This window comes from Citrus sinensis, chromosome 3 (assembly GCF_022201045.2).
Source record: "Citrus sinensis cultivar Valencia sweet orange chromosome 3, DVS_A1.0, whole genome shotgun sequence".
Lineage (NCBI taxonomy): Eukaryota > Viridiplantae > Streptophyta > Magnoliopsida > Sapindales > Rutaceae > Citrus > Citrus sinensis.
In genome coordinates, this window is record NC_068558.1 from 952,277 (window position 1) to 978,088 (window position 25,812).

General features: G+C 34.7%; 3 protein-coding genes and 1 pseudogene across 3 annotated transcripts; 2 read left to right on the plus strand and 2 right to left on the minus strand.

The window, feature by feature from the left end:
• Positions 1-217: 217 nt before the first annotated feature.
• Positions 218-7,041, plus strand: LOC102611380 (long chain acyl-CoA synthetase 4). The gene is made up of 19 exons (XM_006476326.4): positions 218-634; positions 754-817; positions 941-1,030; positions 1,117-1,173; positions 1,285-1,333; positions 1,523-1,599; positions 1,871-1,910; positions 1,991-2,085; positions 2,621-2,788; positions 2,950-3,060; positions 3,143-3,230; positions 3,969-4,035; positions 4,629-4,704; positions 4,820-4,937; positions 5,062-5,307; positions 5,401-5,540; positions 6,037-6,219; positions 6,334-6,453; positions 6,810-7,041. The coding sequence occupies exons 1-19, from the start codon at positions 483-485 to the stop codon at positions 6,855-6,857; spliced, it is 1,989 nt and encodes a 662-aa protein (XP_006476389.1). The 5' UTR covers positions 218-482; the 3' UTR covers positions 6,858-7,041.
• A 2,205-nt stretch (positions 7,042-9,246) lies between these two features.
• LOC102611679 (receptor-like protein 53) lies at positions 9,247-12,403 on the minus strand. The gene is made up of 6 exons (XM_006476327.4): positions 12,022-12,403; positions 11,612-11,766; positions 11,282-11,499; positions 10,284-10,893; positions 9,660-10,166; positions 9,247-9,581 (listed from the first exon to the last, which is right to left on the minus strand). The coding sequence occupies exons 1-6, from the start codon at positions 12,201-12,203 to the stop codon at positions 9,472-9,474; spliced, it is 1,782 nt and encodes a 593-aa protein (XP_006476390.2). The 5' UTR covers positions 12,204-12,403; the 3' UTR covers positions 9,247-9,471.
• A 4,410-nt stretch (positions 12,404-16,813) lies between these two features.
• LOC102611972 (probable protein phosphatase 2C 8) lies at positions 16,814-19,607 on the plus strand (annotated as a pseudogene).
• A 1,351-nt stretch (positions 19,608-20,958) lies between these two features.
• On the minus strand, positions 20,959-25,366 carry LOC102612268 (endoglucanase 6). Its single transcript, XM_006476329.3, has 9 exons — positions 24,949-25,366; positions 24,600-24,812; positions 24,208-24,408; positions 23,235-23,324; positions 22,974-23,138; positions 22,564-22,848; positions 22,116-22,464; positions 21,903-22,001; positions 20,959-21,751 (listed from the first exon to the last, which is right to left on the minus strand). Exons 1-9 carry the CDS (start codon positions 25,135-25,137, stop codon positions 21,453-21,455), a joined length of 1,890 nt encoding a protein of 629 aa, XP_006476392.2. The 5' UTR covers positions 25,138-25,366; the 3' UTR covers positions 20,959-21,452.
• Between the last annotated feature and the right edge of the window lie 446 nt (positions 25,367-25,812).

Consider the following 25,812-nt stretch of genomic DNA (forward strand, 5'->3'; position numbering starts at 1 on the left):
TTATAATATATAAATACACCCACCCTTGCAAGTGCCAAGTTGCATCGGTTGTATTTTTTAGATGTTGTCTTGATCGTAATGGAGGTCAAAACAGTAAATACACGCAGTCCAGTCTGAAATGAGAAAGTGACAATTAAAAAACGGAAAAATCCTGCTTATATTGACCAAAAATTTGATCTAATATAACTCCCAGAGAAAAATAAATAAATAAATAGAAAACTCTGCATCACAAACGAAGCCAGAGAAAGAAAAGCGGGTGGTTCTCTCAACTAAAAGTCAAAATCCAGCTACTACGACGAAGTCCACAAATTCACATAAAAGAAATTTCAAATTTGCTCGCATTTTCTCCTATTTGGCCACCCACGGCCACCAAATTAATTAACTCAATATTATCGTTATTATTTAAAGCCCGAGAGTCGAAAGAGCTGAAAATAAATTGAAAGAAAAAAAAATTAGAAAGAGGAGTTTTTGTGCGATCGAACATGAGTAACATGAAATATGTTGTTGAAGTGGAGAAGGCGAAGGAGGCGAGCGGCGGAAGGCCTTCGATAGGTCCGGTGTATCGGAGTCTTTTTGCTAAGGATGGATTTCCGGCTCCGATTCCGGGAATGGAGAGTTGTTGGGACGTTTTCCGGTGAGATTTTTCTTGACTGTGTTTGGTTGCAGAGAAAAATTATTAAAAAAAAAAACTAAGTGGATGTATGCAAGTATTTTTTTCGCTTATTAGTTTGTGATTTTATGTTATTGTTGCAGCATGGCGGTGGAGAGAAATCCAAACAATCGGATGCTTGGTCAACGCGAGATTGTAGATGGAAAGGTGTATTTGGCTTTTAGACGAATTGTGTGATTTTGAGGATTGAGTTTTGTATTGAGTAGGAGATTTCAATGACATTTAAGTTAGTTAGTTCCTTAATTATGGATATTGGATCTCTGTTTGCAGGCTGGTAAATATGTGTGGAAAACTTATAAAGAAGTATACGACTTGGTGATCAAAGTTGTAAATGCCATCCGCACTTGTGGTGTTGAGGAAGTAAGCTTCTTGGTCTTGTTGGAAGATTATTTAATTCTTTTTATTAGTATATTTGCTCTTACGTATTTACTTTTGATGGTTTATAGAGAGGAAAATGTGGTATTTACGGTGTCAATTGCCCAGAGTGGATTATCGGCATGGAGGTGAATGAATTTGTTCCTTTTCAGTATGGGTTGTGAACTTGGTATACTGCTTGGTTCAAATATGAGTGCTAGAGTCACACTGATATTATTTTGACTCCAAAATTGATGCAGGCTTGCAATGCTCTCGGCCTCCATTGTGTCCCTCTGTACGACACTTTAGGTAAGCACTTATCTCTTCGGTGAGCTAAGCATGCTTGTAATCTCACTATCACTTTTGAATGTATCTTCTCACTTAGTACACGATTCTTTTCGGTTTGATCATGAGTAATGATGGTGACTTAGGTGCCATTTAGTATCATGCCAAGTATTTTCTTTATGATTATTTAACCGCTTAATGTTCATATTTTAGGTGCTGGTGCTGTGGAGTTTATTATATGCCATTCAGGGGTTTCAATTGCTTTTGTAGAGGAAAAAAAGATTCCTGAGGTACACATATTATATGTTTAGTATTAGTTTGCGGATGTACATTGTTTTGCTAAGTTTTATTAGGGTAAAATATCAGTTTTTAGATACTCTTACGGTTTTCACAATTAAAATATCAGTTTATAACGGTACTATTTTCCAATAATTACTTTGTACTTATGTAATACTCAGAAATGCTTACTTTATGGCGGGCAAATATTACAATCTAAGAATTTTGTAATATTATTTCCAAGGAACCTACTTCTCATCTATGGCTACATTTTTCCCCTTTCAGATGCTTAAAACATTTCCCAAGACCACAGAGCATTTAAAAAGTAAGTATCACTTTCCTTGAAGTTATATCCTTCTCAGGTTTGTAGTCGTCAAAGCTAACTGTAAAAAATTCATCATGCAGCAATTGTGAGCTTTAGCAAGGTTAAACCTGAGCAGAGGGAAGAGATTGAGAAGTATGGTTTGGCTGTATATTCGTGGGACGAATTTTTGCAACTGGTAGGTCATTTTTGTCTGTTATTTTTTAATTTATAGCGTCAGAGGTCTTTTCTCTTTTATTTTATTTCTCCTGCCTGTATAAAACTAGCTCTCATGTTAGATATGACTGTATATCTAATATATCCAACTGTAAATTTCTAGCAATGACCTTCAGGTCTATTAATTTGTTATACGGTTGCTGATCTGTCATGCCCTTGATTTCTGGGAATTAGTTCTCAAATCATTGATCTGTTCATGATAATGCAGTGATTCAATTTGAATAATGTACTGCATGTGATTGTGAAAGGCTTTTATAGCTTGATAATATCCTTTATGTGTGCCTCTTGAGTGAAAGATGGAATATTATTCAGATGTTAGGCATGATGGATTTATTTTACTGAGCATTGTATGCACATAAATAGTTCATGATTGTTTGGTTTACTTCTCTGTTGTCCATTATGAATTTATGATTGATATTCAGCAGCAGATGATTTTCTCTTCTTTTTTATTTGATGTGACATTTGATTCTGATTCAATTTATATCTGTTTCCCACAGGGAGAGAATAAACAATTTGATCTACCTGTGAAAAAGAAAAATGACATCTGTACAATTATGTATACTAGTGGAACAACTGGTGATCCAAAGGGAGTGATGGTTTCAAATGAGAACATTGTTACTTTTATAGCTGGAGTGAAATGCCTTTTGGAGAGTGTGAATGAGAAGGTGATTGTTCCCTGACTGTAGTCACTAAACTATTTAATGTCAGAAGCTGGAACATAATGATTTATTTGCTTTTAATATAACGTGCTTATATATTTCATTAAATTGATTTATCTGTTGTGCTGGATTTCTATTTAAAAATTTTGTTTGTTGAAATTTAACAGTTAACTTCGGAGGATGTATATGTTTCTTATCTTCCTCTTGCGCATATTTTTGACCGGGCAATTGAGGAAGTTTTCATATCCAATGGTGCTGCTATAGGGTTCTGGCGTGGGGTGAGTATAATTACTAGTACCACCCCTTTCTATGAAAGTAAGAGTTCGATAGAGTAATTGCTTATATTGTTTGTTTCTTAAGGATGTCAAATTATTGCTTGAAGACATCGGAGAGCTCAAACCAACTATTTTCTGTGCTGTTCCTCGTGTACTAGACAGAATATACTCGGGTAAACTTTTCTATCCTGGATTTGCTGAGGCTTTGTTTGTTTGCAGTTTATGTATCAGGAGTAATTACAAGGGATATCTGAATCTTGATAACATAATATCCATATGCTTTTGGTGGTATAGTGAAAAAAGAAGTCATCCTGCCTGTATTTTTGTTACTTCTTTTTAGCTGGGTGGTGCCTGAACTGTAGTTATTGTATTTGTATCTTTCTGTATGTTATCTCAAATTATTTTCTCAGACAAAATACTGCATGTTCAGAGTATGGGTCCTGGCTTGATTTGTCAGTTTCTGACATTCCAATGTTCAATTGTTGGAATGTTAACAAAAAGATGTTGAAATGAGACTGGGTGAGGGTAGAAAAAGATATATATGTTGGTACATGTAGTGAAAAAGAACTAGCTTCTAGATAACTATAAGTAATTTTTTTTGGTATACCATGTGATGGGGGAGTAGAATTCATGTAGATGATCCATACTATATTGGGACCAAAATGTAGTTGGGTAGCGAAGGTATTTGGTGGGCTCCTTGTGTGGCCTCAAACTCATGCAAGGATTCATTCTTCCATCCAGCTTGGCCATAGGCTTAGAGATTTTTTTATGTTTACCCCAAGGACGCTATACTTTCTACTTCAAATTGGCACGAACTTGGTTAATTTCTTTATTTTATTAATCTTTTTAATTTTTAATTTCTAATTTTTCCCTGTTTTTTGTTATGTCCTAACTGTTGTTTGTGTCTTCAGGTTTGAATCAGAAGATTTCTTCAGGCGGCTTATTAAAAAAGACATTATTTAATATTGCATACTCATAGTAAGTTATATTTAGTTTGCTTAGGAAAAGTGAACAGCAAAAAATTTTCTTTTGAATCTATGCATATATTGCTTGAGCTTAAATTCTCCAACTGCTTTACTATAAATCTCTCCTCTCCTCTCAAATCATATCATCGTCGGTGGGTTTCTGTCATGCTCATAAGCTACATAATCAGTCTTATCTGAAGAGCATATAGGGATTGTAGATATTTATCAAGTGGTAAATCTCTACCCAGCTCTTGAGCTACATAATTACCATCCGAAGAGCATATAACAGACTTTTAGATATTTGATTAATGACCATCTTATGCCTTGAATAATGAGTAATAATCATTTCGTCTGCTTACATGTAAGTGAATCTGAGAGGCAGACAGCTCACTCCATCATTCCTTTCACATGTTCAATGCCACCTTGAAATTTTTTTCTCTGAGTCATTGGCCAGTTACATTGAATTTATTGCTGCATTTGGCAAATTTTTGTAGTTGAGGATTGTGGTGTTAAGACTTTCATTTTATTGGTTCCTTTTATTGACCAGATGTCATTTTTGAGCTGTTTTGTTATGTGGTTCTGATTGATTTTTGATAAGTACTGCAGTAAATTCCATAACTTGAAGAAGGGGCATAAACATGTCGAGGCATCCCCTATTGCTGACAAAATAGTATTTGACAAGGTGATGGGAACTATTCAATAATATTCATTATTCCCGCACCAAAAAAAGAACTTTGCAAAGTGATTCTAAACAGATTTTTCACGACCAAAATTATTGATTTGTATGATTTTCTCAGGTAAAGCAATCATTTGGTGGGCGTGTACGGCTTATTCTGTCTGGAGCAGCACCCCTTACTCCTCATGTAGAAACCTTCCTGCGGGTGGTGGCATGTGCTCATGTCCTGCAGGGATATGGTAAAGTGTCTTTCGAAATTAGCTTGCCATATTGTTCTTTGTATTTCAGTTGTTGACCTTATTCTTTAGATTGATTGTGATGCTGTGATCTTTGATAGTTTAATCAACTTTTATGTGAATATAGGTCTGACTGAAACTTGTGCCGGGACTTTTGTGTCACTGCCAAATGAGATGTCAATGATTGGTACTGTGGGTCCTCCAGTACCAAATGTGGATGTATGCCTAGAATCTGTTCCTGAAATGGAATATGATGCCCTCTCAAGTACACCACGTGGAGAAGTTTGTGTGAAGGGGAGTACTGTGTTTTCAGGGTACTATAAACGTGAAGACCTCACGAAAGAAGTCATGGTTGATGGGTGGTTCCATACAGGTTGCCCACATCTCTTTCTTCTTAAATGAACTTAAGATTTCCTGTCTTCAGATTTTTCTGTCCCAACCTTGCCTATTATTTTCTTTACATCAGGTGATATTGGTGAGTGGCAACCTGATGGAAGCTTGAAAATTATTGACCGTAAGAAAAACATTTTCAAGCTTTCACAGGGAGAATATGTTGCTGTTGAAAACTTGGAGAATATTTATGCTCTTGTATCTGCTATTGATTCGGTATGCTCTTCAACCTTTTGTCTTTTGTATGTGTGCGCGCAGCTTGTTATATATAAATTGATGGTTTCACGTTGCATGTGTTTGTCTCCTAAGTTGGCATGTCCTTTTGATGTTGAAGTCTGTTGCTTTCTTCTTTCTCTTCTTCATATTCTTCCGACAGTTCTTTTCTTATGTATATTACCTGTGTCTCCACTCCCCACTGATGGTGTGTTTATTTCTAAAAAGAAGAAATTGTGCTGTGTTATCTGGTTTGGTAGAGTATAAAGAAGCCTATGCCTATAGGCATGTGGACTTGCATGTTTCTTTAACTCATACTAGTGACTCTCTGGACCAATTCTGGCATTAACTTTTCTGAAAATCATATTTAACTGCTTGGATGCAGTGTGTCAGGATTAGTTTGGTGCATATTATTCAGCTAAATGTTTATTACATTTGCATTCAACAGCTAGAGATCCACATGAGTTTGACAACACATGTTTCCTGTCTTCTATGTCAGGTATGGGTGTATGGGAACAGCTTTGAGTCCTTCCTTGTTGCCATTGTCAACCCCAACAAGGACGCACTTGAAAGATGGGCAGCTGAAAATGGTGTAAATGGAGACTTCAAGTCGCTCTGTGAAAATCCCAAGGCAAAAGAATTCATACTCGGAGAGCTCTCAAGAGTTGCTAAAGAGAAAAAGGTTACTTATTATTTTCACATGTACCTTGTTGATTGCCATTAGATAAAATTTTCCTCAAATAATTTTGAACTGTGAAAGATGATTTTTAGTGATACCAACTGTTTATCTTGGCAGTTGAAAGGTTTTGAATTCATTAAAGCTGTTCATCTTGAACCTGTCCCTTTCGACATTGAACGTGATCTTCTTACTCCAACATATAAGAAGAAAAGGCCCCAATTGCTCAAACATTATCAGGTAACGTTCCTCCTGGTTTTTTCCGAATATTCTTTGGATGAAACCTCTTAGTTTTAATTTGTTTATGGTGTGAACTTCCAGTTAAATTTTCAGAAACTGGTCAAAATTATGGTGGTCAATGGGTTAATTCAGAGTTTGCTTTTGCTGCGAGATTCTGTTAGGGTTGAATCTTGAATTTGAATCGGTGATCTGCAGAGAAATTTTAGTCCATGTATCTATTATCCTATGAGCTGTAGTTATGCCAATTTATGTCTCTGTTTTTGTTTGTTATGTACCCCAACCTAATATTTATTTGTTTATTTCTGTGCAAAACTATGCGGTATTGATACCACTAACAGGAGAACTTTTGTGCGCAGGATGTAATCGACAACATGTACAAGAGTGCAAACAGGCCCAGTTCTTGAAAGAAAATAATTTTTGGAGTATGCTTCTGTGTGAAAAAGTTTCTTTTTTCATTCAAGTCCTTGTGCTTCTTGTCAGACTGTACATATCGATATTTATTCAGTCGATAAATTCAAATTAATTGTACTGCTTGAAATGATATGTTCCCGTAATTAGACATGATAATGACATTTGCTTTTCTGTTAATTATAATTTAGGGTGTGATTAAGTTACATAATAATATAATTAAATTTCACCTGAGAATATCTCAATAATTCAATTGTTTGATAGATAAATTAGACTTATTTGAAACAACTGTTAGGTGAATTTAAGTCATATTATTATGTAAGTTAATAAGGTTCTTTATTTTAAAAGTAAGGCTATTTGCACTCTAAAATTTACTTTGAACATTCATATTTTCATAATTTTTTTATTTATAAAAAAGTCCATAACTCAATTTACAATTAAGCACCCATTCAATATAAATAAGTATAACAATACTACTTTTAACCCCCATTAGCACAATTCATTGTGGAATTATCATACCTTAAAATGTTCTTCAACATAAAATCTAATTCATCATTCAAAAGTTTATTTTAATAAATATTGAACAAAACAAATTTTATGGTTTGAATTTCTTTGACTTGATTTCAAAACATGTTGTATTGTCATTAGTGTGTTTATTTTATCTTGAAATTGGATTGGATTGTTAATAAAATGACCTTAATTGATTATTGGCATTATTTATTATAATAATTTTGATTATTGTTATTATTATTATTCAAAATAAGTTTTGTTAATAATAATTCTCTAATGAGTACATCTTCATTTTAACAAAGTAAGGATGCTACTAACAAATAAAAAATATATATTTTAATATTCTAACAAACATTTCCATTTTAACATCCTTGTTGCACACTAGAAAATAAAAATGACTATATAGCTTTTTCAGACTTTAACAAAATCTAGAGTCTTGGATTATAACATTTTCATAAATAAATATGTGTGTCTATGTGTGGTGTATGTGAGTGTGGGGCTTTTTCACGAGGGGGTGAAAATTTTCACACTCACTTCTTAATAAACCCATCATAAGTATTTTAAGGATAGGACTATTGGAACACACTAAACTACTCAATCAACCAATTTATTAAATAAATTTTAAATTTTACTCAATAAACCCACTTAAAAACCCAAATATACCCTTACTAAATCCAATTTATAAAATAATAGTACTTTTATTCATTAGTATTAGGATTTCTCGTTTATTCGTCTCAATTGATTTTGAGCATTATTTCCACTTCAATCTCAAATATTTCAATCATAATAAATTTATTTGGAATATCTTTAACAGGTATTTGTAATGAATCTTTTATTTTCTTTTTTTGCTAGGGCCGATATGCATTCCGCGTACCTTATCTCCTATTAGTTATGTTGAAATAGTTTGACTAATGGCTGCCTCATTCTAATTGTATTTGATATTTAATTTCCTCTTCTAAGTGAGAATTACATAGTTTTTCTTTATCATGCTTTCCGGTGTTTGGTCTTGCAAGATAGTAAACATAATTTTTTCTGATGTTGAATTTACATGTTTCATCTCCAGCAGCAGCTTTATAATTCCGTAACATTTGAATGTGCTAATTTCATTTCACTATGTAAATAAGAACGAGTTAATTATTTTTTAAATGTGCTATAACAGTTTGTTAGTATAAGATCAATATGAATCGCTTTTATATGTGTTCTAAGATTAATAAAAAATTTTTAAAAAAAATCAATTTAGAATTCCAAAAAAAGTATAATATTGAATGTAAAAGTGGGTTCAAAGAGTAAAAATTCAATTTTTTTAGTATCCATAATTAAAATTTGATTTAAGAGTATTTTGATAATTAAAAATTATTTTTAAAAATGAATTTAGTGGGTAATTAGGTGGGTTTTGAGGAGCCCTACCCATATTTTAAATACTGGTTTTACACTTAAAAACCTCTCTAAATACCAATAGTATCCAACTGCTCTACGCCCATTACTCCTATTAATCTCGTTCTTCGTTTTTACCAATTATTAATTTTTTGTAATTTTAAACACCGCTAAAATCCTGCAAATTAACAAAATGAATATTTATTTCTCGATAATCGTTCATATCAATTTGAGGCTACGAGAAAAATAACCTCTAAAAAAGTTTAAGAAACACTAGTTTTTATGACAGTTTCCATCAAATTTTCACGTCACTTGCATTATTGTCCAGTTACATTCATTTGTTATTTCCTGATCCATGTTTAATATCAAGTTATTCTCCAAATTAGAATTCGAATCTAGAGCAGGCCCGTTCCACTGTAAATTTGTTACTACGCACGTACTGGAAGATCTTCATCTTCTACGAGTAGTAAAATAGCTGTAGATGTTCCAGCCCATTTCACGTTACAAAAACCACCAACCATTACCATTTTATATCAATATATGCTTCTAATCTACAACAAATGGATAAAAAGAAGGTAGAATCAATATTGTCACATACACTCTTGATTGTCCAATACAATGGGAAGAAGATAACAAAAAGAACCCTTCATCTCGCATACTCTTGAACAAGAAAATGAAACAAACTCTGCTTAGATTAGAGAATATAACAACACATGATAGCAAGCTTCATCTTAATCCCATAGCGTCTTGAGTACTACTATCATCAGGCCTCGCAAGAGATAAAGATGAATACTGCAGCTCAAGTAGCTCCTCTCTGCTATACTTAAGTCTTTGATCTGTTTTGGAAAAACAAACAAAGAATGTAAGATGAATGCATTTGAAACTGTATCTCATAGAAAATAATAGTACCCCACCTAGAAAAGAATGAGACATAGGCATTGGATCCTGCTTTTGTTTCACTAGGGAAGCCCTCAAAGATGTTCGTGATGGAGACGGACCGTTAGATCCAATTTGATCTGACGGACATATAACACTAAGTTCATGCCAAACTTCAATTCGAGGATGCATTTTGCAAAATTGCAAAATTGCATCCTCAGTTAGGAGCCAACCACCATGCAGATCCAACAATTTGAGTGATCTTGGGGGTTTGAATGAACCAAGCCCACTATTTGTCAATACAGCATCACGAATGCTCAGATTAGTCAACTTTGATAGAGATGACAATTGGTGCAGAGAAACGTCAGTAAGGGAAGCATTTCTGAGAGATAAATGGATTAGTTCTTTGAAGGTTGATAAAGGGAACAAAGTTGCATCACTGACTTGAGTCTGCTCCAAATTCAAGCGCTCCAAATGATTGAGATTTTGCAGTGCTGTCAACGAGAGAACCAAATCTGTTTCAGCACCCACCTGCTGAATGAAACCTGCGAGTACAGAAGAAGGAAATATCACATAACCATACGCATGCAAGAATAAATTATAAACAATCATAAAGCAATATGCAGAAAAAAGGACATTCATTTGCCCTGAAGGATACATGCCTTTAATATCTGTATTGCTTATGTCAATGAACTTCAGTGAGGGCATCATGCTCATATATGATATCGCATAATCATCTATTTGTGTGCCAGATAGTGATAATATTTCAAGATTAGGAAGATGACCAGCTAAAATCCCTACTCCAGCTGAGCTGAATCTCGTGTTACTAAGATTAAGATTTCTCAAATTTGCTCCTACACATGCAACCATCTCAACTGAATCATCTCCTATCATGCTCGAGCTGAGATCCAAATGTTCCAGAGCTTTCATTTGTGTCAAAAAGCAGAATCTGCTCAGGGAAGAATTGGATACATCCAAAAATGACAGTAAACTTGTTTCAATGTATAAAAAGGCTTCACGCTCATTAATAAAAGTAGTGCTAGCTAGACTAATCTTTGCTAGAGGAGCTTTATTTCCATTCCCTTCAAGTATAGAGTCAATGGTACAATTACTCAAATTTAAGCATTCAAGAGATGATATATTTGGCAACTTTGTAACACCAGTCCAAGCTAGATTGAGGAAGCTCAGCCTTGGAAACATTTTAAGAACAGCAGCACCTCTATTGGATACTTGACTGCCCCAAAGGTCGAGATACTCTAACTTTGTCAGTACCTAGAAAAGAAAGCATAACACATCATACTAACTTAAATATCTTGGAGAATAAGCAGCAAACAATCAGATAAGGAACATTTTAAAATAATGGATAAATGACAACATTTTCTCTAGCAATAGCAAGGTAAATAAGATCACCCGGAAAAAAAAAATAAAAAAAAAAATAAAGTGTACATCAGCACAAACCAATTAAAAGAAGCCAGGATCACAACTGAACAGTGACCACCATTGTTTAATTTACAAATGACATACTTCAAACATCAGGTGTGTTGCATTTCAAGTAAGTAAATTTACGTGGGGCAAGACCATTGTTATAAACTCAGACATTAAAAACCCTGATGTCAGTTCTACCTTTACAGAATACATAGTCATAAATTACAGATAGTACCTGCAAAGACCTCAGCACCAGATCAGTGACAGGCAAACCGCTCAAGTCCAAGACAGACAAATTTTGAAGTGATGAGAGGAGTGCAATTCCATCTGCAGTGAGACCTGTCTCAGAAAGCCACAGCTTTTCCAAAGTTGAAATGGATAACAGATGCTTCATGCCAGCATCAGTGACTTTTAGGCATCTTGATAAATCCAATTCCTTCAAACAAGTCATCCCTAAAACGAAGCAAACAAAGGAAATAAGAGATTTTCTGCAGCCTAATTAAAGCCTGTGAAGAACATGACCAAACGATCAACATCCATGTAATTAACTTTCACTTAACCATACCGGTTAGAGCCCAAAGGGCAGAACTGGTGACTCTGCGGCAATCGGCAACATTTAGAGAGCGCAAGTAACGGAATGCTCCCAAGTAAGCCATCCATTCTGCATCCACAGAGTTCTCCCCCCTCAGTTCAATTGCCTCCGCATTATGTTTGAAAACTCTACAAAGTAAAAAACGAATTTAGTGCAGTTACAAGATAATTATCAAATAAACTCTGTAAAATTCTCCACCACTTTTCCACTATTGTCCTCTAATTTTCAGAAGAAGCTGGAACTTTTAAACATTAAATAAACTATATCTGAGTAATCAAACGAATTTCACTTCCTATGCATTTACATTCAAAATCGAAACTTTTCTTCGTTTTCTAAGGAGCCAAACAGATAGCCAAGATGTTATGTGAGAAACAGTTGCTTACTCGAGCAGCGAAGGGAAGATGAGGCGGCGACGTATGAGGTGGCGGAGGAGAGAGTCGGCGAGATGAGCTGGCAACCTTTCCAATGATCGTCTCTGTCTCCGCCATTTCTGAACGCTTTCTCCACTTTGACACGCAGCTTCAATGCACAGCCTGACCAATTCGCTTTCCCTCTCTCTTTCCATTTTCCTCTTTTTTTTCCCCTCCTTTTTTGGTTAATTTATTTCTTCGGATTTTTGTTGTCTTTGTTTCGCTTAGTCTTTTATTTTGACTTTCGATCGGTGAAGAATTGATGATCGACGAAATCCTTCCTGTTACGGGCACTGTTGATTTTGATATTATTAAAATAAAAGCGTAGTTTCTGAGTGCAACCGCACCTCGACCTGGGCTGTTTTGGGCCAGACCCAACTTCTAAAAGGGTGGAACTATTAGCACCCTTCAAAAATTTTATAAAACCCCTCACTCTTCTAATTATAATATAAAATAAAATAAAAACATATCTAAACCCCGGTATTTTCTCTCACAAAACTTTTTTTTTAGACACATCCACACATTCCCAAGAAATTGCAGAGGATTTGACACGAATCAGAGAAGAATCTTACAATGAATTAACACATGCAATAATTTTGTTGCTTCCATATCAAAACAACATTGGTTTTATTATAATTAATACCTAAAAGTTCGAGAAGATTGAAGAACAAATCGTGGAAAATGGAGAAATAGAAAGAGATATTGATGGAAAGTCGTGTGGCACAAACACAAACTGAAGTGAAATTGGTAGGTAGCAAGAATTATATAACGAACAAGAAGCAAAAATTTCATGTTTATTAATTAACAAAACTTTTATAACGAACAAATATGTAGATTGTGATGGATAGCAAGACTCCATAAGGGGGAAAAAAAATTGCTGTTTAGAAGAATGGCAGTTTAGAAGTTAAAGTGAGTGTTAATAGCAATAAGGTTTATTTTTTTAGTATTATTCGATGGAGTTTACTTCAAGACAGAATTTCAATAGATTTTTAAAATGGTGTGAATAGTCCAACTCTTTTTTGAAATTATTTCGCAAATAATAAAAGAGTAGGTCGTTAAACACCCCTTAATGTTCCTCATAAAGTCCCTTTTAGCTGCTGCATGCCTTTATTCTCAATCGTTACATTCTCTAAATTATATCCAATAATCATTTTGATACATGACAAACAATGGGGTTCGGTGCCCTTATGCAATACATCCTTCGAATTGTTGACTTTTTAATAAATAAAACATATGATTTGTAAATGGAAGATAAAATAAATAAATTAACATAAGAATAATAAATTGGATTTTTATTAGTAAAAAAATAAAATTAAAACTTACATATGTAACATAAAAATTATAAATCAATGTAGGTCTAAAATAAAACATAAATTATATAAATAAAACATAAGATTTGTAAATGGAAGGAAAGACAAGTAAATTAAAGTAAGAATTGTTGAAAAAAAAAACTTACAAATGTGAAGTAAAAACTCATTATAAGAATGATAACATTATATATTTTCTGATTTTGTTTCTAATTAAAATATGAAAGTTCTGGTTTTATGTAATATATGTGATGAAATATGTGAAGTTTTATTACGGATAAAATTTATTTTCAAGATTAAATTTTGGAAAACTACTATTTTCATACTTTTCAAAGTTGTTCACAAGATAAGATGATTTTACATCATTCTAAATCTCTTTGACAACGACCCCATATAATCTTTACAAGTATAAAGCAAAGGGATCTAGCTATCTTGCGTCGTAGGTTTTGTACCCCAATCCTTTGTCTCATAACGGATGAGTCGTTAGATTGTGAAGAAAGGTATCTAACAGTAGAGATTTAACATTTGGAAAACAGGTAACCGGCTGAAGGTGTAGCACCTGTAAATCGAAAATGAAAAAACAAAAAGGTTTGTACATGTAACATCATCTGCGATCTTTCCGACGTATGAAGTTTATAGGTGATGGTTCTCGGCATTATTGTCTTGATATTGTTTTTTGAAAGTTATGATGAAGTATTGAATTTTCTTAATCTGGGTTTTGTTTGAGAAAAATAAGGTTTTCACTTATAAGGTTAGTGTGACAAAAACCAAAAACCTTTCGCTCATAATCACCCATAACACCATACCATTGCCTATATTCAAGCGGCAATACCAGTTGCAACCTTCTTAGATATTCATTCAAGTAAAATAATAGCAAAATTAAGGCTAAACAACAAATTGTATTCTTTTAGGCATTTTAGCAAACATTTGTATTGACATATTTAACAAACTTATTTCCATAAGCATTTTATCAATTTTCATTCACAATTCAAGCCTAATGTTAAAAAACTAATCACTCAACAAGATCTAACCTATAATCATCAATAATTAATACTAAAACAATAAATCCAGTATCCATTTAAGAATTTGGACATATACTCAGTGAACTAACTCAAATTAAAGAGGTTGTTGTTGCCGGAAGTAGCCATTGTCGTCGCCGCATCGATTAGCCGCTATTGTTGCCATTAATTTATTTGCTTGATAAAAAATTACAGGTTTCTTAGATTTTGGTCGAAAGTAGCAAATAATTCATTATTTTTTAGGTTAATTTTGCTATTTTCCCTATGCTCAATTACCAATCCAGGTGCGGTGCAGTGGTTTCTGCCCTCCCACTGAAAATAGGAAAAAAAAAATTACCAATCCAAGTGACCAGCCCATTACTTGTTTCTCTAGTTACTCCTATTTCTCTATGTGTTTCTTTTCCAACCATTAGATGAAATCCAACGGTGACTTTGGTAAACGACAAATGAGTGGGGTACGAAACACACGATGCAAAGTAGTTTTCGCCTAAAGCAAAGTTTAAAACTACATAAAATATAAATAAATTTAAAAATTAGATCCAATTTTATTGATATATCTTACGTGTCTTGTAATATAAGAATGTCTTTTTTATTTTGTCTTGATTCACATCAAAAAATAATTTTGTTTAAGTAACTTGTATTGTAAAAATGCTATAATAGAAAATTAAAAAATCTTTATGAATGTCCTAGAATGAATATTGAATTTATGGTTAAATCAATTCAATTAAATTTATTCCAATTGTTTTCAATACAACTTTTTTGTTTTCAATTGATGCGTGACTTTTTTTCTTTGTTGATTAAATTAAATGAATAAACTATTTTTTGGTTAATGAACATTTAATAGTGATTTATAAGTTTTATATAATTTTTCAAATGTTTATTTTGTTGCAATTTTAAAATATAAATTTATCATTTTTATATTAATTTACTTATTTTATATTCCGTTTATTAATTTTATTTGTAATTTACAAAATTTTTGTTTTTCCTTAGTATTAGTATTGTAATTTTGATTACGATATTATAAATTTTTTCTCATAATAAAACACATATATAATATATATCACTAGTAATGTTACAAAATACTTATTTAAGCTCATAAATAGATCAAAATAATGAAATACGCACGTACTTAATGTGTACACATGCTTATATCAATCATCAACGTCTAAATTTAGATGAAATTGAGCCTTAAAGGTGCCCTAACAACTCAAATCCCAAATCTTATCGGTTATCAAATTTTATGAATAACGAACCATGAGTCTGACCATTTAAAGAAGAATTATACAAAGCTCGAGTTTAAATGTATAATGTCATCTCAACTGTTTCTTTGTCTCTACGTCAATTAGACGAATTCATACACCTGTACAACATGAGTCACGAGCTATTGGCTCGATGAAATTAATGAGACCAATATTAGAGTGTGCGTGTGTGTGTATTAAAGCGATTAAGCTCCCAACAGATCAACCTTTAACTGTTATCGGCTTGATATTTCGTGTGCATGTACAGTTGTCGATGAGTGCATTCATTCATTGTCACGGATGATATATGTAAGAAATAATATAATTAATTATTACATGTGTGATATATATATTTAAATTTAATATAATTTATATTTATGTTAATTTTTTAAAATTAATAAATAATATAAAATTATTTATTTATTGTATAGTTGACGTAATACTTTCAATAAATTTTAAATTTTTTTTACCATTCATGTATTTAAAAAAAAAAAAATCAACTGCTCATACTCACAAGTCATGGCACTCATAGTCTACAGTAATGCAAAATTGTTTTACATTTTGTCAATCAATCGTGCCAATGCATCTGGTCCAATTAGATCATATTTTCTAGTTAGATCATAATCGACATGCATGCTCATCAGTTTCCTCTCTTCTTACGCCCTATTTGATGCTGTGTATGTACTAGTTTATAAAGCTATTAAGAGTAAAATACTAAGTAAACATTTATTATTATGGTCTGAAAGTTAAGTTGATTTTAACGCAAATTTGTATTATATAATGAAAAATTTATTATACTATTAAATTTATTAAATTATTATTTGAATATCATATTTATCGCACAATATTAATTTTTATTTCATAATTATAATTTTTTCTCACCAAACTTAAGCACCTCAAAACCAAATAATTTATTACTTAATTTTAACTATCCCCTAATAATAATAATAACAACAACAACAACAATAATAATAGTAGTTTAATTTTTATTCTTTCTCTTTAAACTAAAATTCGTAATCATATATTTTCAATCACGTGAACTTAAATTTTCAATGGATGAAACAAAAGAAAGCATCAGACTTTTTATAACATGTTTGAATTAAAAAATTGAAAGAGAATAAAAACCGAAAAGGAGAAGAGAAAAAAAATATTACATGTCATACTAAAATGATAAAGTTGTGATTAATTTTTTTTTTTAATTTTCTTTCCCAGCACTATTTTTTCACTCTTTAATTTTCCTCCCATTTCTTCCGAATAAACATGACTTGGGTTTGGATTCCATTGATTTGGTGGTACCGGTGCCGCATCAAAGCCAAATACCACCGAGGAAAATCTCCCGCCAGGACAATATGAAAAAGTGAAGCCACGTGTATTTCTGTCCAATCTCGAACGTCCAGGTTTACCATGTTAGAGCCGCCGTCACAACAGATGGCATCCATCTAATGAAGCAGTGATCCAACTCTCCAGATTCCATCACCGCCAGCTCTACAACACTTATATTAGAGAGTGCAGTGCTCCTTCCCTACTCCTCAAGCGTCAGGTCAAGCGTCCTCCTGAAACCGACGGAGTGAAATGAAAACGGAGATCGTGAAAATTATTTATTGTAACCGACCAAGAAACTATGAAGAGGTTGAGAGTAAAAGACATGGAGTCTCGCTATGTGGAATAAAGTGGATGGACTCGTAAACAGGAAGAAAATGAGAGCAGCGTATGATCATCACCGGGCACCTGGAGGGATATTAGTGGCTGGTGGCACCGAAGAGGAAGATAGGAAAGGCAGAAGCATGACGTGTGGATCTCTGTCTCACGGTTTTATATCAGTGATCGGAAGGCGGAGAGTGATGGAGGACGCAGTGACGGTCGCGATTGGAGGGGTTGATTCCTACGATTTCTTCGCAGTATACGACGGGCACGGCGGGGCCCACCCGACCGAGGCTTGTAAGGAGAGGTTGCATTTGATTGTGGCGCAGGAGGTGAAGGAGAGGCGGAAACGTGAAGGCTGCGGCAGAGGCTGGGAGGATTTGATGGCTGCTTGCTTTTTGAAGATGGATGAGGAGGTCAGTCTCGCCGGTCGTGACGCCAGCAGTGTGGGGCCCTCTGCTCTGGTGCTGATGGTGGATGAGGAGGAGTTGGTGGTGGCCAACCGTGGGAACTCGAGGATCGTGTTGTGTCGTGCTGGCGTCGCTGTGCCGTTATCTCGTACTCACAAGGTTGGTGATCGACGACGTGTTATATTTGATGACAGATTAGTTGTGGTATTAGAGTCCTTTTCTTATGAAATCTGATTTCTCGTTTTAAGCCAGCATTTTGATAAAATAAGAATACCTAAAAAAAATTCATTACAGATTTCGAATTTTTTTTTTTTTGTCTTAACCACGACGTATCCTGGGGAGGGTACCAACTGTAGCAGACACTTTGAAGCCCGTACCACAACCCAGACTAGAAGTCCCCGCTCGAACCGGGAGGCACAGGTTCTTTCAACAAAGGCGACTTCCTTGCGACTCGAACTGGGGAGCAAACCCAGTCAAGTCACTTAAGGGGGACTCCATTATAGGTCTGATGTTTCGCGTTATTAGACTAGACAATTATGTGTGCGTTTGGGATTGAGTTGTTAAATTACCGTTATTGTGGAAATAAATTTATAATTATGAAATAAAAGTTAGTAATATATAGTAAATATAAAATTTAAATAATAATTTTGATGAAATTATTAAAGATATAATAAATTTTTTATTATACAAGTAAAAATTATATCAACATAGTTTTCAAGGTACAATAGTTAATGTTTAACAAACAATTAAGTGCTGTAACTTTTAGTTACAACTATCCAACCTCAATTCCAAACGCACCCTATAAAGCACGTATGTAATTAATATTTAAGCTAGCTAATAATAATTCATCTGAACTTAAAATGTTTGCTAAAACATTGTTACTTCATTGCACAGCCTGATAAGCCTGATGAGAGCGAGAGGGTGAGGGTGGAAGCTGCGGGCGGTGGAATCACAAACTGGTATGGTTGCCGTGTCCTAGGAGTTCTTACTACTTCAGCATCAATAGGTATGTGAATCCATGCATCAGATACGATATTTTGATGAGATTAGGCATGCCGTCAGTGCTATGTTTAATGGCATTTAGTACTTGTTGGAAATGTCCTTTCTTGATTGATTAAATGCCCAGAGTGGTGATTTTGCTAAAATGATGCCATCTTTCAATATATTTTTTTTTCGTTTCACAAAAAGAAAAAAAAAAAATCCTTCTCTTGTCCCTGTGGGTAGGGCAGAAACGCATTTAGTTTCCAAGTAATTAAACAGAAATGCTAATGTTATTGACATAACATTAGCAAGTTCAAGTTTAGATGATCCAGTTTCGTCAACAATTTGAGTTTTTGACTATCTCCGAAGCTTTCAAGCTAAACCTTTGGTTGCTTACTGACTTAAATGTTTAAATCGTGCAGGTGATCAGAATTTGAAGCCATATGTAGTATTATCCAAAGCCAGAGGTGACAGTAAATGCGCGAAGTGAGTTGGACGAATTCATCATAATAGCAACCCGTGGTTTATGGGATGTTGTGTCAAACGAATTTGCCTGTGAAGTTGTAAGGAGATGTCTTACTGGTAAACTGAGGGTGAGGTTTCCTGAGGAATGCAGTGGTAGTGGACCTAGTGGTGCTGCAGAGGCAGCTACAATGCTTGCTGAGCTTGCGCTAGCCCGTGGCAGCAAACACAATATCCGCGTAATAGTTGTTGAGCTGAAAAAGTCAAGCGCCATCGTTTCTTGACCCTTGGTTCCTTTTTTTTTTTTTTTTGGCCTTTTCCTCTCCCTCTCTCTCCTCTCTTTTTCCCCTACCTTGCTTTGAACTGTTCTAGTTGCTGGAAAATTCTAAATAACCTGATTCCGAATAGCTCGGTAATTCCCTTGAGCCTCCCTGTATGTCCAGTTAAAATTGTGAGAAAGCTAAATTAATTTAAAAAATTCCGGTCCGGTTCAGGCCTAAAGGCCGTCCCGCATGAATTAGGTTTAGATACAGGTAAAAAATATGAAGTCCTTATAAATTGAGTATGGATAAAGACTTAGGAAAACGGTTTGAGTTTTCCTCGAACTTTTAATTTATGAATAAGAAATATATTAAATTAAAAAAATATAAAATATTAGATTAATATTTTTTATTAATATTTATGATTTATTATATCGTGTTACTAATATTAAGTCTGGGTTTTTAAATTTATTAATAAAAAATATATTAAATAAAAACTTAAAAATATTATATTAATATGTTTTCTAAATTAATATTTATATTGTTACGTTGTGTTATTAATATTTGTGTATTATATTATTATTTTATTACATATTGAATAATTATTTTTTACTTTAAATTTTTTATTAAAAATTTATTTGAAAATTCATGAAGTTCGGTTCAAGCCTGGCCCGTCTAAGTTTAGATAAGTTTTTACAGGGCCTGTGTCTTTTTTTTCAAGCCCAGGCTCCATTGACTCGTACATAACTGTACACTACTTGGGCTTAGATTGGTTATTCTGAAGTTTTTGCTTTTAGCCATGAGTAATACGATAAAAACCTTAAATTATTTATAAAAAAAAAAGCCAAAGCTTCTACTGTCACAGCAGTTTTGCTTATTGTTGTGTTTTCAAAGATTAATCCAGTTTCTATCCCAAAAAGGAAAAAAAAAAAGATTAATCAAGTGAAGAAAACACTAAGGGAAAAGAGTAATGATACAACTACAAATTCTTGTACAAACTTATTTTGTACAAACTGACGTGGCATTAATTCATTGGTTGAATGAAAACATAAATTAATAAAAACAAATCATGTGGGCTAAGTGATATTTAATTCAACCAATCTTATTATGCCACATCAGTTTGTACAAAATAAATTTGTACAAGAGTTTGTGGCTGTATCATTACTCTACAGAGGACATTCTACAGATTACACAGATTTTAAGAAAAGAAAAAGAAATCGATCACCATACGCCCCTTTTATACAGTCGTTTACTTCTTAACAACTTATGCCACATCAGCAAAGTATTTGCAAAGCGACCCCTTTAACAGAAGTCGATCTGCATGCTGGCTCAGAAACTCTTCCTTAATTGCATTTGGGTCCAAAAAACTGAATATACGTCCTAATTTCCTTTATCCTGTTTCATTTGCGCCGTCTTCCTACCTTATTTGACGTGGAAAGTTAAAACAACTATAATATTTGTATTCTGTGAAAGATTAAGGAGACAGGTATAGGAATTATTTTTTGATACCATACCGCTACCCTCAATGGCTCAATGACATCAACAGCAGAAAGTAATAAAACCACAAAGCACGAAAAGATAAGTTTCAGTGATAATGTGAATGCACAAACTATATTCATATTGGAAATATAAAATGTTGCAAAGCTTACAACTCACAACACCAAAAAAAAGGAAAACAAGACGTTCAAAGCTGTTTAAAATACAAAAGGAAAGAAAAGAAAAGATTCCTTGCAATATAATTTGAGTAGTCATTTTTCTTGACCACTCCTCAATTCTCACTCTTTACCTGTCTCTATCCGATAAAACCATAGAAATGGAGGAGAAAGAGGATGAGCACTTGCTTTAAATTGTCTCTTCTCTCCTTTCATCCTCAAATCTTCGACCTTATTTAACCTAATATCGTCTAAAACCACTAACACAAGATACCAAATCAACAAGAAAAGTTGAAAGTCCCCCCTCCCTCAAAGAAAAGGAAAATAAAAAGAAAACCTTTTCTGGACTGCTTTCTGTATAATAACTGCACAATTCTTACATTACAAACCCAGAAACCATGAGATTCTTTATGTGTAATAGTTGTTTTTCTTTTTTATGCCAATGTGTAAGCAGAAACTGAGACATCTGCAGCATTAGCAGTATGGATGTAGACGAATTCAAGACTTTTTCCAGCAGGCAAGTTGTTGAGCCATGATGGGAAACCATAAGCATTGCCAAGATTTGTTAGACCCCATAGAGGACCATACAGCTTGGATATTGAAAGCTTCAGATTCTTGAGGGTCTTGGCTGACTTGTTGGTCACTATGGTCGAATATCTGTAGTACCTTTTTCCATTGGAGATCCAAGAAGTTGTCAGCTTCTGCTGTATGGCAATAGCACCAGATGATGAAGCTGCAAAGGTAAATTTCTCGTCAAATGCCACAGCTTAGCAAAAAGTAGAAACACACATTATAGCTCAGCTAACTGGATAAACGTCAAATGCCACAGCTTAGCAAAAAGTAGAAACACACATTATAGCTCAGCTAACTGGATAAACAAATACCTGGAGCTGGAGTTGTTTTGGGTTTTGTAGGTGGAATAGTTTTTGGTTTTGGTGCTGGACTTGGTTTAGTGACAACAGGAGTAGCAGCTGGAACAATCACTGTGAGAAACCCCAATGACAATGATCAATATAATTGAGGAGAATACTTGCATACCAAAATAGAAATATGAAAAGTAAAAGGGTTTAACAATGATGGTGATAGCGATATGATACCTGGAAGAAGCTGGTTGTAACCTCCGTGACCCGCATTAAGCCTTGCCAATATACCAAGAATAGGAGCATTGTTGTAGGTAGCAGGCTCAGTTTGCTCATAATTATCTCTCCGATCGCCAAAGTTATCATAGGCATCAGGGCCACCAACAACAGCTCCAACAAGGAGATTAGGATCGCTACCCTTGCTGCTGAACCAAGTGGCATAACCTCCTCGGCAGCTGACAAATGAGGGATTAACCTTTATGGAAACAATTGACGACGCCCTGTGATGAACTCTTTGTGGATAGTTGTTGCCATAGCCCACCATGTAACTTGTAGCTCTTGGGTTGTCACCGAGAATGTAATCCACCTGAAAGTTACAAAATGTCAGTTTGTATCTATCACCTCTTGCATATTAAGCTAGTCATTCAAATGAAGACATCAAATAACAAAATGCAGAGCCAGTTACCTGAGATTTTGCAAAGCCAAGAAGCTCAGCTGGTGCAACATTGCCTGCAGAACATTTCAAGTCTCTACCAGCAGAAGCAAGATAGTCAGAGTAGACGGTGGCCAGGAAGGAAGCGCTGGTCACGAACTGCATGTTGTTCCATCTTTGGCGGAAGATTAGGCCACCAGGTGTCTTCTGAACATTCCGGGAGCCTTTTCCCAGGCAAGAACACATAAAGTACTCTGCCTTCTGTTGGTACCTCTCAAAGACTGGGGCATAGTGTCCAGCTTTGCCTTGCATCAAGAACTGCAAAGAGAAGAAGATGTCAGAATTTCAAATTAACATCCACCCCCCCCCGCCCAAAAAAAAAAAAAAAACACATTGAATACAAATGATTATTGGTCTAAGATTACATGATTTAGCATTAATACCTTGGCAACAAGTGTTTGAACCCCGGGATACTTCACATCCCATCCAAACTCAGTCATTCCCCAGCCAGTTCCTCCCATGGAGTCACCATTTTTTCCAAGGTAGTCCAAGTAGTGCTGGTTGCCACTTGCTTGATACAACCACGCAGCAGCCCAAAGCAACTCATCCTTTTCATATCCAAATCAATTATATTAGCACGATTTACAATATCCGAGATATGCCACTAATATGAGCTTCTAATTTTCTTTAAAAAAGTAACATACATTGTAGCCACTGATAGAACGGTAGTATTTTTGTGCCACAGTGATACTGCCGTCATATTTTCCTCTGTATTTGTCGGCGAAATCAAAGAGCTGAAAACAAGTAAGAATAACAAAATGTTAAAATATACATCAGCGGTAATCGATCAAGACCAAACGGGATAATTATTTAGGCATCCAAATTTTGACTAAAAGCCAGAGATCGTGTGTGATTGTTTACTTCTGATAGTGGGCTTGTTGTGGCCGAGCACCGACAGGCTTAGCACGTGACAGTATGGACTTTTTGTTATTGTTGAAATTGACGGTTGAGATCTGACCGTTCGACAAGATCTCTACGGCCAGCACCCACTACAGGTGATGGGCGGTGCCACGATCCAAGTCATGGGCCCATAAATTTTACCCGCAATTAATTTTTTAAACTTCAATTGTTAGAACTAACCATTTATTAAGTCTTTAATTAATTATTTATTTATTTAATGGGTCTCTTCGTGTTAAGTATTATATTTTATATATTTTTAAATTAATTAAAATTTATCTTTTAATCCACCTGATTTTTTTCGTTCCGTTTATTTATTTTTATACTGAAAATTCTGATAGTGAAATAAATATAACTTTAAAAAATCATTAATGAAAAACAATTATTCATAGTCGCAAGAATGCATTCTCCACCCTACCGCAATTACGGAGACAACCGAAAAGCCGATGTATACCATAAATGCAGCGCTAACTTGCGCCTGACAAGTTGCCTGACAAAAATAGAACCAAGGATAACTGCCTCTTTACTGCGACAGTGTTTGCTATCATGCGCAACTACCCCAACCGTCTCTCTAAAGCAAGGAAACCGGCCCAGTGGTCCCCTCTAGAAGCGCTTTTGCCGTCCTCTTTTATGCTTCTTTTTTGTTTTCGATTTCTTTTGATTTTTTAACTGGTGAATAAAAAGTTACAACAATGAAAATGGAGATGAGCAAAATGATACCTGGTAAGCGTGGCGGAGTAGCTCACTGGAGTAAGCAGGGTCAGAGTGGCGGAAAACGATGGAGGCGGCAGCCATGGCGGCGGCGGTTTCACCGGCAAGATCCGACCCGGGGTTACTCGGATCAATCTTGTAAGCCCGCCTGTCAGTAGTCATATCCTCCGGCCTTTGCCAGCAGTTATGGTCAGTGTTTCCATCTCCCACCTAACCATATACGCAATTAATTACTTGCAAACATTTACCACGTTATAGAAGTAATCATATTTTATTAGCTTTAACATATCCCTGTCACTGTTTTATACGTTAACACGAAACTGATGCTCACGCTAAAAGTGAAGGTTTTTTACTACGACGAATTCTGTAAAAAGGAAAAAAAAACAGAGCAAATATGGTACCTCTCCATAGAGGACATTAGGCTGAGGGTGAGCTTTAATGAAGTAATCAGTGCCCCACTTAATAGCATTCATGGCATGGCCAAGCTCTCCACTTGCAGCCATCTGCTTTCCATATTCAATTATGCTCCAAGACATCATTGTCACGGTGAATGCCATTGGCAATCCAAATTTCACATTGTCCCCTGCGTCATAGTATCCTCCTACAAGATCCACCTTCAAAAGCAACACAGAAAAATCTCAATATCATACTTTTTCATTTAATTAGAATTACAAAAACAAATCAAAAGAGAAAAAAAAAATTGTTTCATTTATTTTTTTTAAAAAAAGAATAACAAGTATAAGGGCTTACCCCACTGGCTTTGCCATCGTTAAGGCCAGAGTTAGCTCTCCAAGTGACTCTTTGGTTATGAGGGAGGTAGCCAGATCTTTGAGCTTCAAAGAAGAGAATGCTCTTAGACAAAGCTTGGCCGTAGTCATGGCCGGCCAAAGCAAGTGGAAGGCAAAGAAGCAGAAGCAGAGGAGTCATAAACTTCTCCATGTGATAAGTCAAAACTCAATTGCAGCTTGTTGATGAGTGTATTAACAGAAAGTGAGATCTGTTTCGCTATTTTGAGTTTACAGAATGGGATTTTTTTGCATTTTCCACGAGTTTTGGACAATGCTGGTATAATTTATCTGTTCAAAGTTTCTGAGAAAGAAACCAGAAACAGAACAACACTCTTTAAAAGAGAAAGAGAAGCAGAAAGAAAAAGAGAGAGAGCAGTGTGGGATTGAGAGCCGGGAGAGGAGCACAAGGCTCTGCTCTATATATGGAGAAAGAAAGGAAGGTCTCAAGAGACCAGAAACAGGCAGGGATCAATTAATGATTTTATTTTATTATCTTTCATTTATTTTAATTTTTTAGTAGTTTAATATTTTTTACAATTTTGGAGGATTGAAAACGGTTGGGAAAAGAACAGAATCATGTGGGCGTCGCTGGCCTCTTACTGGGAGGGTCGGTGTGGATTTAATGTAACCAAAGAAAATAATATTACTGCTGCCCCAGTTTGGCTTGAAAAGATTAAATATGAAAAAAAAAATGTTTTTATTTTATTTATTTTTGCAGGTTTAATGAAAAGACTGAGGATTAACAATTACCATAACTAGAAAGGAGAAAGTGAGGAGCAGTAGAAGAAGAGTCAAAAAGTCCAGACACCTTGTCCCCACTTTAACT